The 17,890-nt window shown below is 36.3% G+C and overlaps 1 protein-coding gene across 1 annotated transcript; it reads right to left on the reverse strand.

Annotated features, from left to right (window-relative positions):
* Positions 1–6,610: 6,610 nt before the first annotated feature.
* On the reverse strand, positions 6,611–7,456 carry LOC140229707 (carbohydrate sulfotransferase 12-like). Its single transcript, XM_072309948.1, has one exon. The coding sequence runs from the start codon at positions 7,454–7,456 to the stop codon at positions 6,611–6,613; it is 846 nt and encodes a 281-aa protein (XP_072166049.1).
* Between the last annotated feature and the right edge of the window lie 10,434 nt (positions 7,457–17,890).

Here is a 17,890-nt window from a genome sequence, read left to right on the forward strand (position 1 = left end):
GAAATTTCCCGTTTTTTCACACTTATCGGATGCTTGAAATGTCAAGGAATATTTTTACCAAGTTTCAAGTCAATCGGACTCAATATGACGTCATACGGGCCCGTTGAAATTCCGCGCGCGCGTCATTGGCAATATACAGTGCAACTATGCCAAAAAACCCCACCAATTTTAAATCCGATTTTACTCGTCAGGATGGACGGTGACCCCCCATTTTCTTTACATATTCTGAAAGCTGATGAGTTGTACATGTCATTTCATGGGTTGCCGATGCTGAAAAAATGATTAAAATATGTTAAATTTCTTAATAAAGTAAAAAAAGTAAATTTTCAAAATGACGTCATCAAATTTCAAGTTCATTCGAGCGTATCTCTCTTATCCTTAGCCAATTTTCACCGAGATTTCAGTATGTTGTAGCTTATTAAATGGTCTTTCAGTAATGTTATAACAGTATTTTGATTAGATGACGGCATCACCTCGTAAAAATGGATTGAATGTAATCTTGTCAAATTTGACCAGTTTACGTGTTATCTCTATGGGAGTGCAATTTTCTGGAAATGAAAATTGGCATGACTATCTTTATCGAGCACTAGCTTACTTATGCTTCAGTGAATTTCTCCCAGATTTTAATATGTTGTAGCTGAGACTATTGGCTATCGTAATGTGCCCGTCGTTTTTTCATACAATGTCGGGATCACGTCAAAAAACTTGGTTGAAATTAAAGCTTATCTTCGATGTATTAAGATATTCCTTTCTTTCTGAAACTTTCTTTGCAATAACTCAAGAAAAATAGGCCCTATCACCCCCATATTTTGCACATGTTTAGTTCATGGCATGTACATTATTTCATAAAATAACAACTATTTGATCGGACACCATCTTGGGTATGTAAATTAAGGTCAAAGGTCATAAATGTTTCATCCTGTATCTTGGTAAATACATGTCTTATCTTTCCCATATTTTGCACACGCAAAGACCATGTTACAAGAATCATTTCACAAAATAACCACTTTTTGCTCAGATGCCATCTTGGGTGTGCAAAGTGGGGTCAAAGGTCATATGTACTTCTTTCTGTATCTTCGTTATGACGTGTTATCTCTATGGGAAAGAATTTTTCTAGGTGTGAAAATTGACATGATTGTCTTTATCGAGCACTAGCTCAACTACCCTTTCGTGAATTTCTCCCAGATTTAAATATGTTGTAGCTGAGACTTTGCGCTATCGTTATAAGTCCTCCGTTTTTTTCATACAACGTCCAAATCATGTCGAAAAACTTCGCTATAAAGCTTTTTGCTCAGATGCCATCTTGGCTGTGCAAAGTAGGGTCAATGGTCAAACATACTTCATTCTGTATCTTCTTACGTGTATACGGAATTTGGTACCAAAGATGGCAGACCTGACTCCATTTTCTAAATGAGAATCCAAACATCACACGGCCAATGTCCCTAAACACAGATGAAACCTGTATGGTCATGCCTAATGGGATCAGGACTCAAATCACTGATTTTCGAATACATCGGATCACCTAATTTGTCAACTTGATGACAAATTCCAAGTCTAGTTTAAATGTCTTTTTTTTTACGATTGTTGGGCGCAATTTTCAACTTTCGACCGTCGTGAAACTTAAGAATCTATTGAATTAATAGATAAGATTGACACAAAATTTTGTTACAAACATGTAAGAACACATGCTGTTTGAACATTTGAGGGATTTGTTGTGTCTTGGCCGAGTTAACAAACTCAACAGATGGGGTAAGAAATGCTAAAATGTACTGTTTATGTGGAATAAGTGAGGAGGGGTCAAAAATAGATAATGAAACAATGACAGTAGATATGCAGCAGAACCAAATGTTTCCCATATCCCAGATATGACCTTTGTGACATTTGTAAAGTGACAAAAGTGATGGATTATAATAAAAAAAAAAAACCAAGAATATTCAATCGCCAAAACAGACACGAGCTATAAAACAGCCCTTATTCCTCCCCCCAAAAGATGTATTCTTTTTTCTTCTTTTCACAGCAATAACTTTATTTTTTTTTTTGTAACGTAAGAAATGGACCTACCTCTCTTGACTGTACACATTCAACGAAAAAGCTCTGAAGATAGCAAATTATGAGCGGTCACACGCAAACAATATTTAGAGTAATGGAAGTATAGTACCTTTAAACGATACAGGCGGCCTGGTGAATCGCGTGTACAATACATGCTGAAACACAATACATTGTGCAGATTTTATGTGCCAAAGTCCATACATTATACTAGATCGAGAAATACCAGTAGTAATAACCATAGCTGTTCCTGTTTTTGACAGATTTCGCGTGAGTAGGGTTTTCGATTCTGGAAGTGATGAAATCAATTTTTGGTTATACTATTAATGTGAGGAATGTCACCGAATTGGAGCCGGTAGAGAATTAATGGTGTGTGTGTGTGTGTGTGTGTGTGTGTGTTTGGTTGAAATTGACCTACCTCTATACCCAAAATCAATACATCAGATTTAAATGTCTGTATAAAGGCAATGCATCAAATATCAACAGAGAAACAATATTTTCTCAATCGGCAATTCCTACTGGTTGAACAAAAATACAAAGACCACATCGACTGCACAACAGGAGGCAATTAATGAAGTATTTGTATCAAACATCACATAATACCTGCGAATCCTTGTGATTTGTATTCAAAATCAGCATCCAACATTGAAAAATGTAGACAGATCCATGGAACCTATTATAAATCATATTTAATTTAACCTTGTTTAACTTCCAATGTGTGTACACAGATTTAAGTAACTTGAGCTCTTTCGAGGAAAAAACGCCTCATCTTTGAACATGGCTAATTGTGATATATGTCACAGCCTCATCTTCAAAACAATGACTTCTCTTTGTCTTGATCTCAAATATACCTACAATGTATTTCAAACATTTTTCCCAGTTTCAGCGGCACATTCATTGTAGACATTTATCCGAAGTCATGATACTCACCATCCTTTCCGTTCAGACCCTTATACTAGGTGTTTAATACAAAAAACATTTCCCATTTTTGATCCTTAATAGTTTAAAAACTATAAATCTGATAAAACTGTCATTGGTATGAGCAATAGCTGAATAATGTACAATTTAGTTGGAGGTGATTTGAATATGAAATCCTGTATTAATTTCAGGAAATCTATGATTTATTTCAATGTTAGGATTCCAGATTTCGATCAAATTTTAACCCTACATGACTGTGTACAAAACTTGAACTTTACACAGGAACCAATGATGTGTATGTGAGTGTGTGCTTACAATGATCCTGAACAATGGGCATGGTTACCACCTGTTCAGAACTCTGCTGCAATTCACATTGATGCGTTATCAATTATTCATGTGGATTGCCCTGAGCACCGCTAGTCTGAATTTATGACACACGGTGAAATGCATGCACATGAAAAAGTAAGCACATCTTTCCATGTGCTTACATTCATCATATTTCAGAATTAATAAAGACTTGCTGTGATAGTGGAATTCCTCGTGAATATATGTAATAGAGCATTCCAATACTGGCCATTGTCTAGGACCATTGTCTGGGTATCAAGAACACACTCCTATACACACCAATAACCCCTGTGCAAAGTTAAAGTTTTGTACAGAGGGTTGAAAATACAGCAAAATCTGAAACCTAACTGAAAAAATTAATGTTGAATTTAACGAAGTTAATCATGCTTTCATTGTCAAATTACCTCCAACAAAATTGAACACTATTCAGCTATTGATCATATCTGCTTAATGTTAGTCTCATCTAATATATAGTTTTTGAACTATAAAGGATCAAAAGTGTGAAATGTTTTTTTGTAACACCTAGTACTACCTAAAAAATACTTTATATGACTGCGATAGCCTAAACAAAATCTATCAAACATCTGTAAGAAAAAGGGATTGGAGTTCTGTCTTAAAATCACGGCTGATTTACAATACAATCTAAATGTACACTGTATACATCTCTCCGGTTCACATGGACATGTAATTATTCCTGAGTATTGCAATAAAACCTACATTATTTTCCAACAACACTAAGATCTACAAGTTTCTTAAACCTTTCCATTATCTTATGATTGACATCATACACTCGCGAAAGAAAATAAAAATCCCTCAATACTGAATGGGATACATACGACACACATGCACACACACCACACACACACACACACACATTTTTTTTTTGGTTTTTGTTAATCTTTTATTTTATCTCTTTTTCATATGGACAATGATATACAAAGTAGTTAATTGCAAAATAATACAAATTTCATTATCACAACATAAATTCCACATTGTCAATATTACGAATGAAAAGAAAGAATTTTGTATAAAAAAACGGATAAAGAAAAGACAAACACATCAAACAGAAAGGAGCAAGGCACCCTTCTCATCCCCTTACCCAACCCACTCACTCACTCAAATAATTAAATCACAAAGTTTTATACAGTGTTGATACTGCCAGGGAAGCATTAGCTATGGGCGAATAGGAAGGTAGAAAAAGCATGTAACCAACAACAAAAACCCAAACACATCATACAGACTGCCGAACAGAATGATAAATAAATTCAATAGATATACAATACTACACTTATATCCCCTAGATATTTAACTTTTACCATTTCTATAAATGTAACCTTATTTTACAAGTTTTAGTCGCTAATTCCTTTTCCTGATCTTTATAACCTGTAATCATCATTAAAATTTAATTCGTTGAAGGAAGCACTCCTTTTGATGCAGGAAAATCTCATATATGATATATTTCATAATGAAAATAATAATGGAATTACACATTTTAATTCTACGAGAGTTTCCTTGAATCTACATAAAAATTAAAGTCCAATCACTAATATTTCCCTCAAATCTAATCTATCTATTATTTCTTGCCACATACATATACACATACACACATACATATACACACACAGTTAAGAGATCACAGTTTTTTAAAAGCTCTGAGCAGAAATCTTCTCACAGAGAACAGAAAAGACTATTCCACATTTTACGTGTGAACTTAACCGTTTGCCATACGTACTCACTGATATCATGGATATGGATGGAAATGCGAGCAAATTTTATGTTTCATCAGCCAATAAACAGCATTCGATGCAAACTACTAACTCATCCTATTTTACTACAGACACTGAATAGATCTTTCACTCTCATACAGGTAATCTGTTTCTACGCAAATATACCCTCATTTACATATACCTCTGAATATATAAACAACAACAATATTTAAGCATCCCATAAAAAAAGACTTATTGGTAGAAATATATCATTGAACATAATTATTATTATTGGAAAAAACTACACAAAATTTTGATTTTATATCTATTCAAGTAAATATAACTGTTTGTAACACTGCTTGTTTGTATGTTACAATTTATTTTATTTTTGAAATGATCCCTAACTTATGAAACACTGTATTTTAAAATACAAAGTTCTTACCTGCGATATATTCCTTGGGTCAAGAGGCAATGCAATAGGCGCGGTCAGACTGGTAAAAGATCGAGAAGTTTAAGATCGTGAAGTCTTCCCGATCTTTTGTCGTGCGGTCACACTGGCAGCCAAACGTCTCGATCTTTGGATCGAGAAGTTTGGGTCATCTGTGCGCGCGCGCAAGACAAAAGAAAGAGCTCGCCGTCCGATGGCTAGTTATCGTGACGTAACAATGTACAACTGTACATGACAATGGCCTAGCGCTTCGGAGACACTACCCGCAAGCAGGTGGTGGACTGGTCACGTGACAAAGATCGCCAAGTTTCTGTTTCTCGCGGTAACACTGGCAAAAGATCGAGAAGTTTGGAGGGGGTGGGGGAAAATCCCTAGTTGATGTGGGAAGTTTCGCGAGAAGTTTTGGGGGAAGTTTCGCGGGAAGTTTGCGCTCACACTGGTAAAACTTCGAGATCTTAAAAATCGCGATCTTAAACTTCTCGATGTTTTGCCAGTGTGACCGCGCCTATAGAGTCATCTAAAGAGAGAACTTGCTCCATACAAATAGGATATAGCATGTCATACATATTCAAGTTATACGTAGATAACCCAATTACGGGGAAAATAAAATAAATGCCTAATTGTTATTGCTTAAAACGTATTGCCGCCGCCCTCCCCCCAAAAAAAAAAACAAAAAAAAAAAAGAAACACTGTAATTAGGACATATTCTATGTCTTCTAGCGACGAACTAGAATTTGCAATTGTGCATTCCCTCTGCAGTAGTATCAAAGTACCCCACATACCAGTTCTTGCATTGAGATGATCGAAGGTTGAATTGAATTCTTTTCACTGTATTGAATTTATATGATAATGGTTATTAGAAACTACCAAATGCACATGTCTGCTGGGTATGACGGCATACCATGTGCGTCTTTGAAGATGATTATGCAATTATGACACACTTCCAACGCTTGCTTGGGCACTTGATAGCGAATATATTTTTATAAGTGGTGTTCAAGGATTTTGGAAATTAAGGTAAAAGAGGTATCCGACAACGAGTCTTTCACAAATAAGGACGTGCTGTGCTCATTAAAATTATTTTAGAATAAACCTGTGAATAGCGTGATCCAATGAGTAAGGTCTCAAGCGTGATCCAATGAGTAGGGTCTCAAGCGTGATCCCGCCTTATGTTCACAGGCACTTTGTAGCCAAAATACGCCATGTCGGTGGAAAGCCTCTGTCTGACTTTTTCAAACTGCTCATCAGAAAGCGTGTCATAATATTTTTTCAAGATGGCATCATCGCTGCTATTCGAAACGTCAAGTGACTTATATGGGTGGAATTTAGAATCCACGCCCATGAGCTTTAGTACCTCAATGACATCTTCAGTATACGTCTCCAGTTTGCCAATGTAGTCGAAACCAAGGCAAGGGTTGCAGAGCTTGTACACGTCCTGCCAGTGAATGTCAAGATTCTCGGCCAAGTAGTAGTCGATGAATTCTTTAAAGGTGACGTTATACATTTCACTTTTTACCGACTTGCCAGGCATTTCTGCTTTAGAGTGATTTCCATATTCCATGTATATTTTCTTATTATGATGACGACGATTGGCAAGATTTCTATTGGGATAGGTCTCTAGTCGATCTCGAAATGCAGCCAAGATATGAGTGAAAGGATTACGAACGAAGATAACCTTCGTAAAGTTGGCAGCATAGAATTTCCTTGTACTCTGTTTCACATTTCTCAGGCGCTTAAAATGTTTCTTTAACAGCGTATTGGATTCCCTTGCGGCCAGTTTGGCGTCTTCAGGTACAAAGCCGTAGATGCTGAGGAGGAGTCTTCCCCAGTTGGTGCCGCCACACTTGGGGATGGGCAGAAACAGTGTCCGCTGATTCGGGAGGACCCTGAAGCGGCCACAGTCCTCCGCAAGACGCGGGGAGGAAGTGATGTTGTTCCGCAAACACTCACGCCGCAATGTCTCTTGGCGAGCCACCTGCTTGTCTCTTATACTCATCGGTGGTGAGGTTTCCTTCACGAGATATTTTTGAAGGATAGAAACAAAAAGTAAAATCATCGTGAAGGAGGAGCTGTAGACCAGTGTCCTCGACTCGACCTAATATACATGTATCAGTGTAGAAGCCCCTTCTCATGAAACAAGTATACTGGAGGTGTGCAAATGATGAGACCTGCTAGAATGTTATGATGACCCTCGCTATCCACTTGAACAATAAAGATAACAAAGAAACCTTGACAGAGGCTATTCGAAAAGAGTCATTTCTAAGTTTATTTAGGAAGGCTTTCAATATACGGAGGTAGCACCGGATGACACAGGATGTAGGCTTCTAGCCCAAGTTTGAGAGCAGTTTTCTTTTCATACCTGCTATGGTAGCGTGCTATTCGTGTATAGGTGTTGGATAGATACGAGTCTTTCCATTAATCTCTCTGTCGGGGTTCTTTTCCCTTTGTAGCCCAATAACAAAGGAAATGAAATAAAGTCTCCCTCTTTCTCTCTGTTTGTTGTTTGCACATGACGTACACGAATGGGAAACATGGAAAATGGAAATATCAGCGTGAAAAGTGTCTAATGGTTGTTAAAACTTTTCTAAGCGACAACTGTGAATATACTGCTGAAAGATATTGCCATTATTTCTTTTTTAATGTAGCCAACTTTTATTTCTTTAAGATGACACAAATAAATAACAGCCATCCTAGTCTCTTTCTGTTCACACAACTTACTGATTTTTCCCTAAAAGAACGAAAGTTAGTAGTTATTACCTTTCCAGGATTATGGGTGAACTGTCTGTGCGGGGTTAGGGCACCATAGATCTGCCTTAAACTCGAGGTCTTATCTGTGTAGAGAATAAACTTGAATCATCATTTTGTTGTCTTCCACAGGAGAAAACACGTTGTGGACGTTAAAAACATAATTCGTTCTTCCCGATATTAATCACGATGTGATTGGGTTTTGATTGCTTGCATTTATTCTACTTCTCAAGTCAAAACAAAGTAAAATTGCATTGTAGAGTGAAAGCTGTTTATCAGCTGTCTCCTTCTGTGGAAGCGTATTTGTATAGGTTCGAATCCCATTAGTTCCTTATTTCATTCCCAACAAGTTTGTTAAAATTGTAGTTCAGCAGTTGGGATCTTACAACTACTTTTGTACAGAGGGAGACAGCTGAGTAAGAGCTTTCATGTAACATCTTCCGCTCAACGTTGTCAATCTTGACTTTCTACTGTTTTTCTGAAAGACTTATTCTGCTTTCTAACATTTGGGATTATAGAACAAAAAGGAAATGGTGATTTTAGCATTTATTCTTAAACACAAAAAATACATGTACAAGAACGTCAAGTGCAGTCAAGCCCGTGAGTATTTATGTTATTATTATTATATATATATTTTTTTTTTGGTCAGGATCTCGACGTATTTAACTGTTTCAGATGCTGTATTTTTCAATTTCAATTTTATTTCCATTTCCATTGAATAAACAGGAAAAATTCATATACAATACATTTACAGAACATATTTGTAACAATTTCAAAGAAAACGTACAAGAGGTCACGAGTAACAACAGAAATTCCTTTCTAAGGTATATATACATAATACAAAGATTAGAATGGAAATGGAGGGTCCCACTAAAAAGCAAAGCTTGTAGGGTGTGGGACCCTCGGAAATACGTACACAAAATCAAAGGAACCAATGTCAACTGACATGAAATTAACTTAGAAAAGAAAAAAGAAAGAAAAAAAAGGAAAAAGAAGAAAAAAAGGGGAAATGACACTATGATACAACACATGCCATCGTGGACACAAGTATACTGTACTTCATGATGTAAATGCAATGATAAAACGATAAAACGCTCCCTGGCTTGATATTGCGATTGATTGGGTGCATATACCGGTATGAATGCATAGCAACGGATATAAAAAAGAGAAAGAGAATGGACTCACTGTTGTCTGGTGCAGTAAAAGAAAAATCTGTGGAAAGCTTATGTTAAACAGATTATTTTCTTAAAAGATGATTTGTGTGTGATATCTTTATACTTGTAAAAAAGATGACTTGATTGAGACAATAAAACCGAACCTAATTTGGTTGTATATCATAAGATTTCAATAGAAAGAATTTTAATTTGTTCTTAAAAGAATTCAAAGTTTGTGCTGTTACTATGTCGTTGGGAAGTGAGTTCCAATACTTTGGCCCCTCGTAGATGAAGGTTTGCTGAGCTAGCAAAGTCCTAAAAAATGGCAAATGAAATTCATTGGATTGCCTTGTGGGATAATTATGAACGGATTGATTTTTTGAAAAAATTGATTCAAATATATATGGAAGATTATTTTTATTGTAATTATACATAAATTGTCCTATATTAAACAAATACAAATCTGTAATTTTGAATATTTTATTTTCAAAAAAAAATAAAGGATCAGTATGAGGCAAATATGCAGTGTGACATATAATACGCAGTGACTTCTTTTGTAGCAGAAGTAATTTATCTAAAAAAGTTTGATATGTATTTCCCCATACAAGAATACCGTAATTTGAATAAGGCAATATGAGGGATGAATATAATGTAAGCAGGGACGACAAAGGAAGACAAAATTTAATCTTGTTGATTATACCAATATTTCGTGAAATAATCTTACATATACTATCAATATGAAATTTCCATGAAAGCTTATTATCAACTGTTATTCCCAGAAATTTGACATAAGAAACATTTTCCAGTGGTGTGCCATCAAAGATAATATCCATGATATCAGCAGGTAGTGCCTCAATGGAGTTGCTGAAAAGCATATATTTTGTTTTTTGAAGATTAAGAGATAATATATTAGCTTTTATCCATTGAGCAACTTTTTATAGTTCAAAATTTAATGTTTTTACTAGGGTAAGAGGATTATTATGCGAAAAAAAATAAATTTGAATCATCCGCAAAGAGAATGAAAGAAAGAGTATCTGATGATCTATAGAAATCATTTATATAAATAAGAAACTTAACATTTGACATTTGTGAATTACAACCATTTAAAGAGACATATTGCTTCCTGTTCAAGAGGTAGCTCCTGAACCACCCCAAGGCCTTCCCACGGACTCCGTAATGGTGTAATTTATTGAGTAAAATATCACGATTAATGGTATCGAAGGCCTTGGAGAAGTCCAGGAACAAACCTATGAAATGTGTAGATTTGTCGATAGCATGTGCTACTTTTTCTACAAAACTCAATAATGCATGTGTGGTGCTATGTTTTTCCCTAACACCAAACTGAGAATTTGAGAGTATATTATTAAATTTCAAAAAAGTCATAGTTCTTTTATAAACAATTTTTTCAAGAATTTTGGACAATATACATAACAAAGAAATTGGTCTATAATTATTAACATCTAATTTGTCACCTTTTTTAAACAAAGGGATGACTTTTGCTATTTTCATACTTTCAGGGACAATACCATAAAAGAGGAATAAATTGAATATGTGAGCTAAAGGATCTGCAATTGAAGATATTACCCCCTTCAGCAGAAAATTACTGATGTCATCGTGTCCAGCACTTTTTTTTGGAACGAAAATCAGAAACAATATTGATCATCTCCTGAATATATGTTGGACTAAGAAACATTGAGTTTGAATTTGGTGGACCTAATAATTCAGAAAAATGTTTATTTGAAGAAGGAATTTTGCTTGCAAGATTTTCCCCAATGAAAGAAAAATGATTATTCAAAATATTACAAATATAATGAGGTATTCGTGGTGTTCACGACAAATTAATTATATTCCCAACTTTGTTGACAGAGTTCGGAGCTTGTGAGTTACACTAATGCAAAGTATGGTCACTAGGTAGGCAACTAGACACACGTACGCACACACACACACACACACACACACACACGTATATACCGGCGCGTGCAAGCACATGACCATCAACTCGGGTATCTTCCATTGATGCTGGACAAGATACCGAGATGCCTATAATATAGAATATGACAATTGACATGGGGGTGGTAAACCTAATAAGAAAACATTATCAATGTTCCTATTTGAATTTTAGAAATGAAGAGTTAAATGTAACTTGTTTATTTAGCTGTATTCATTAATTCAGTGAAAATGTGTATGTTTGGAAGAATGAAGAGATACCAACAGATGTAAAATGCTTAAACCAAGCTCTTCTGGTGATTAGATTTATACAAACTAGCCCAATAATTGGGTGCATGGATTCATCCTATAGGGTTTAAATTAGCTTTTCTAAAAAATGATGTTACAGTGATACATTTTTTTTTCTTATTTCCATGTTAAAAACTAAAGGCCGTGTCACATCTTTCCGGGCAAGCTACGCGGGCTTGTTGCGAGAAGGGATTTTCCAGCACGCAGGACAATTTTCTGCGGGCGGACAAGAATGTTTTCGAGTTTCGCACTTGTGTCTTACCTGCTAGACGCGTGCTACTTACCTTCTACTTGTGTGTATTCCGTGTGACCTGTGTGGGAGCCTTAAAACCTATCCGTTTTCTGTTACGAGCGACTTACCGCTACTGCGAAGTACCTGCGTTGGAGTTGCCTGCAAGGTGCTGCCGGTTATGGTCTCCTACTAGTGTTCTGCGTGTACCTCTGCGGACAAACCCCGCGTCTCACTCGGAATAAGTTTTGAGCATGCTCAAGGTCTTGTCATACCGTATCTGAGGAAGTTTTGCGGGTTGACTTGCTGGGAAACAAATTTGCTACCCGGAGCTCTCCGCAGTTGGTCCGCACCTGACAGTACCTAGCGCGTATCTTGCCCGCAGTTGCCCGGAGGTGCGCACACAAGTCCGATTTACCCGCAGCAGAGCTTTGAGCATGACCAAAACTTTTCCAGATGAGTCGCGGGGATTGCCTGCAGAGGCCGCAGAACACCAGTAGGATGCCAGTAGCTGCCGCAAGTCACAAGCAGTTGACCCGCTTGAAGTACGTAGGTTGGCCTTGGATCTATGCATCTACATGTATGCAAGATAATGGCATTCTGTGGGAGTTCTGCCATATCAAATTCCTTCAGAGGGATTCCTTCACCAAGTACGTTGTCTGCCCTCATTCGCCACCTATGCGCCTGACACGTAGGTCAAAGTCATGGAATGCACGTAGAACGGATGCAGCATGTAGGACGCACGCGAAACAAATCCTTGTTCGTCCGCAAAAATTGTCCTGCGTGCTGGAAAATCCCCACACGCAACAGGCCCGCGTAGCTCACCCGGAAAGGTGTTACAGGGCTTTTTCTTTTTTTTTTTTGGCTGCGGGTAAATAGGACCTGCATGCGCAACTACGGGTAACTACGGGTGAGATACGTGCTAGATGTGCGGCTCATCTGCGTGGACCTCCGGGTAGCAAAAATTGTTCTTCGCAAGTTGCACGCAAGGCTTGCCCGGAAAGGTGTAACACGACCTTTACGACAAACAAGGATATGTCTGTGCTATTTTTTTGTTTGTTTGTTTGTTTGTTTTTTGTTGACCTCCTTTATCTGAAGCATGCATAGTTGTCCATTTCATAGCTTATAAGATCTTCATCTCACGTACACCACATAGACCTGGCTTTCGCTCGGATTCTTTAGGGTATGTATTTGGGCCTGAAGGTGCTTAAATACCCACAGTAAAGGACTTCGATCCATTCTACAACCACCCCATTACCATACGTTTACACACCTGCTCTTGTCTATATCAATTCACCTCATTGAGTTTGAAGCGGAAGAAAAATTACATCCTCTATCATAATCTTTTGCCGCCTGTTAGAAAGATAAGACTCAATCCATGCGAGGACAGACTCACTCATGCCAAAAGATGAATGTAATATATTCAACACTATCCCATGATCGATTGTGTCAAATGCGGCACTCAGATCGAGCAATACTAATAATGTTACTTTTTTATCCATAGCCAATAAGATATCATTCTTGATCTTAACCAAGGCCGTTTCCGTGCTATGAAACTGCCTGTATGCCGACTGCATACATGGAAGCCATTCACTACCCTGTAAGCATATCATTCAATCAGTTTTGATACATATTGTAAAATGCTAACTGGACTTAGGTTGTCATAACTCAATTCCATACCACTTTTTTTTTTTTTTTTTTTGAGAAGTGGCATAACTAGTGCCACTTTCCACTCAGATGGAAAGAGACCACTGGAGAGAGACATGTTGATGATTTTAATTAAGACCGGGAGGAGTGATTTTGTGCAATGCAAAACAAGGTTTGTTGGCAAAGGATCTAAAAAGCAGGCCTTCCTGCTCAGACTAAAAACTAATTTCTCAACATAACATTTTGAAATTATTAAACTTTGCATTGTGTGAAGTCTGGAAATCTATATTCTAACATTGAAGAGACATTTGATCTGAACTATTTTCTTTGGTTATTTGAGAGTAATGTAGGACGAGCACTATTCATGATAAATAAAGTTCTAATACGAGCAGCTTTGAAGTTCTCATAATCGAGAGGAAATTTCGTTCTCAACCATTTCTTCTCAGCTTTCCTTCTTTTTCTTTTATTTGTGTTCTTACATCATCTGGGAACCATGGTACCTGTGGATGAGATGACACATTCTTGGTAATCAAAGGTGCATGCTTGTCCAAAATTGAACTTAAGTGTATCATTGTATAAAAGCAACCAACTCTGTAAGATCATCAGGAGTGTCTGTACATAGTAAACTGTTAGCCATATCATACTCAATCTCAATCTCAATCTGAAAAGAAGCACTGCAGTTCTGGCTATATGAGATCCTACACTTCAAAAATAATTTCCGACGAAAGGCTGACGAACAAAAGGGAAAGAGGAATGCTGAGGGTTCACCGTAATGTTCAGATCCATTCAGCCTCACATGAAGACACACAGCAAGCACCAGGCACAGCTGAAGAATTCCCATTGTGTTCAAGTTCAGGTTCAGTAAATACATCATAGTAGGTATACAGATGTACATGTAGCAGTACATATAAAGGCAACTACATACAGTCAGTCACTCCAAAAAAGGGTCTAGTGATATCTAAATCACTAGGCACAGCTGAAGAAGTCCCATTGTGTTCAAGTTCAGGTTCAGTGAATACATCATAGTAGGTATACAGATGTACATGTAGCAGTACATATAAAGGCAACTACATGCAGTCAGTATGGTGTTGATACAGTGTACGGGAAACCATGCCTTCTTGCCTTGGCTGAAAAAGGACAAGTCGCAAAGGAAAATTGATACTGGTATAATAAGTGACCAAAATCATCAAACAATCCAAAAAAAGGGTCTAGTGATATCTAAATCACTAGTATAAAAGATTAAAAAAAATCACAAAATGTAAAGTGTGTGGTAAACCAGTATAAATAAGAAAGAAAAAAGGAGGTCTGTGGAGAGCTGCACAATGGGCGCTAATCCTATCCCTTCCCTATTATTATTATCATGTGTGTCGTATATGTGTGTGGGTAACTGAATGTCTGTACGAGTGTGTCGTCCTTCTTATATTTTCCCGGTACACCAGTTCAATGAACACCGTCTGGGCATTAGCATTGATACTTATTTCCTATTATTGTCGAAGCCAGCGTATAGTTATATTTTTACAAACGACTTATGTAATCTATATTTAATATAAATGCTGTAAGAGAATAATAAAACAAACTTGAATAATATATTGCTTACTCATCAATTATCTAGGGATCCACGTCCTACAAGCTTAGCTTTTTTGTGGATCGCTATTTTCCAAAATTGAAGTTATTTTCTGAAAGCTCGCGAAGTATACATGTATACGCATCGTTCCTTCTGATTATTGTACATATGTTGATGTATATAATTTATTTCGTATATTACATGAACCTTTTGTAAAAGTGTAGACAATATCATTTTATGATATGTATACTTTGTATTACGTTTTGATTTTCTTTGATTGGAAATAAACTATGATTGATTGATTGATTGATAAAAAAATCATTACATATATACATATATATATATATATATATATACCCCTATCCCTGTTATGATCAATTTCAGCTTGATAATCATCTACTTAATACTCATCGCTCAGCCGATAATCTGCAACATAATAAAGTGGGACTTTGTTAGCCTACACCCCCTAGGGACATTCCATAACATGTTAAGAGATGACGATCGATAAAGTCCTTGGTCTGTCATGATATCTTCATTTATCATCTGTCTTTGACACTGTCAGTCGTGTCTCTGTGATCATTTTCAATAACATTGATTCGTTTCGTGCTGGTGATCACGTGTTGTTCATAACACATGTTCATAACACGGTTATCTAGTCATATAGCTCACTGTCTTGTACTTCTCAAAGCGAAGCTTGACAAATATTGCACAGTTCTGATACTCACCATTAACATCGAGAAAAACAAACACAAAGATGATGGCAAGTGCACATACTCCAAAAGCTACGAGTTGCCGTCCATGGTAATGAGCCATGTTGGTGAATGTTTTATCAGTTGATATGACGACGTGATGATTGATAACAATAGCCTGGAAAACGCAGACGTATGGCGTGCTATGCTGTGACAGAAACAATGATTGACGTATATTTGTATTTAACGAAATATTCATTTGTTTTCTTGCTTGAAAAACAGAAGATTTATGATAATGAGGAGAATACTATAAAAAGATATGAGTCGGTCTCTGAAAACAACTAGGTAAAATCAGGAATAATTGTGCAATGGATACAATCTGTACTAATACTGATCTGAATACAAACATTCACCAATTATAACTTTGGCAGCGAATCTTTAATTATAGTATAAACTTCAGCAAATATAGCACTCCATGATTTTGATACTTGATAAAAGAACGTTGTGTGTGTGTGTGTGTGTGTGTGTGCTTTTGTTGATGATTTAGCAACTTACATGTAAACCGCTTTGCCCAGAATGTTAATGTGTAAACGTGATGCATGTAAAGGAAGGTGACAATAACTTCATTCGTGCTTAAGGATTGATATGACATATTTTAAAGTGGTGCAGACTCTTATCAAAATGTTTGTTGCATATAATTGAAACATAATACCAATAATATACAAATAGTTCAGAAATCTTAAATGTACAGACTGTATGACGTGTTTGATATCCAATCCGATTTATACACTTTTTAACGATCCCTTTATCCTTGTTTGTTTGAGTGGTTCACAATATACAAGCTTATTCTTTAGTAGACCTCTCTATTCTTTTTTTTTTCTTCAACTGAAGCACAACTTTGTATTTTTCCAGTATGCATTCTTATGTTTATCGATCTGTATCATTTATCCTTTGCAAAATCGAATGTTTATGTTTATAATGTAATTCATGATTTATTCTGTGCTATGTTTTGTTGGAAAAAATGAAATAAAAGATTGAATTGAATTGAATTGAATTGTATTTCTACCTCTTCTTGAGAAATGACATCAATTGCTAAATATACAATTGATCCTTAAATTGACAATACTTTCGAATAGTTAAAGTCGGTCTCTCTCTCTCTCTCTCTCTCTGTCTATTTAGCAAAATTTACACAACCAAAAAGCAACCTGTCTCCACTCCTTGGTGTAATGATTTGTCAGGGGAATTCCAACACTTATTGACATTTCTGTGTGGAAACGAAGATACTTTTAGTAAAGTACGAAATGTACTGTAATCAATTGTAATGAATTTAGTAAAGCAATCAAAAGTCCAAATGCTGATTGGAAGGGAGGAGGGCGGGGTCTTTGAAATATTCTGTTTCCGGTATATGTTCAAGTGCTGTTGTTGCTTTATCATTCTTCTTTGAACCACTCAAAATTTTTGTTTTCGACGCCTGTTTTTTTTCAAGTTTTTTTTTTCTACAGTTGGATGAGCCCAATTTTAGGGGCGTTGGCTATGTTTAACCTCCTGAAACTTTAAACCGATAAATTTACATGAGATACTGTTGCGAACACGTAACAGCACAAGTTGTGCTGTGTGTTCATAAGAATTTATCAGGAAGCATTCTCAACAAACAAAATATTTCACATACCTCCCAATATGACTTTCGGAACTTTTCAAAAGTAAACAAGTTGTCTTTAATGTACCTTATTGTAACTCATACATGACTCAAGTTTCACACAGAATTTAGTCAACAAGACATAGTGTAGAAATATCTCTACCAGGTAATATATTGTGCTCTAAACCTTAACAATTTACACGATTTTTTAAAAGAGGTGGAGAGCTACTTTTATGTTGTGTGTTTTTCACAAATCTATGTAATTTGTGTAGATTTCATCTCTTTGTCAATTAATGTTTTTGGAGTTAGAGTCATCTTTTTCAAAATATGACAAGATGATAAATTCTCCAGGAACAAACATAAAAAAAGACTTGATAGATTAATTCAAAAACATTTTAGTGTGGTTCAGTGGTCAAATATCCACACAAAAGTCAGCATAGCTGCAAATCTGTAGCGTTATATTTTCTTCGAAAAAAGTCGCCAAACTGGTCGACAAAATCTGACCAGTAGAGTAGACAAATCCTATCTTCG

The sequence above is a fragment of the Diadema setosum genome, chromosome 6 (genome assembly GCF_964275005.1).
Source record: "Diadema setosum chromosome 6, eeDiaSeto1, whole genome shotgun sequence".
Classification (NCBI taxonomy): Eukaryota; Metazoa; Echinodermata; class Echinoidea; order Diadematoida; family Diadematidae; genus Diadema; species Diadema setosum.

What these genes read in the sequence shown, in the direction of transcription:
- LOC140229707 (XM_072309948.1), bottom strand. Translation starts at nt 7,456, where the DNA reads ATGAGTATAAGAGACAAGCAGGTGGCTCGCCAAGAGACATTGCGGCGT.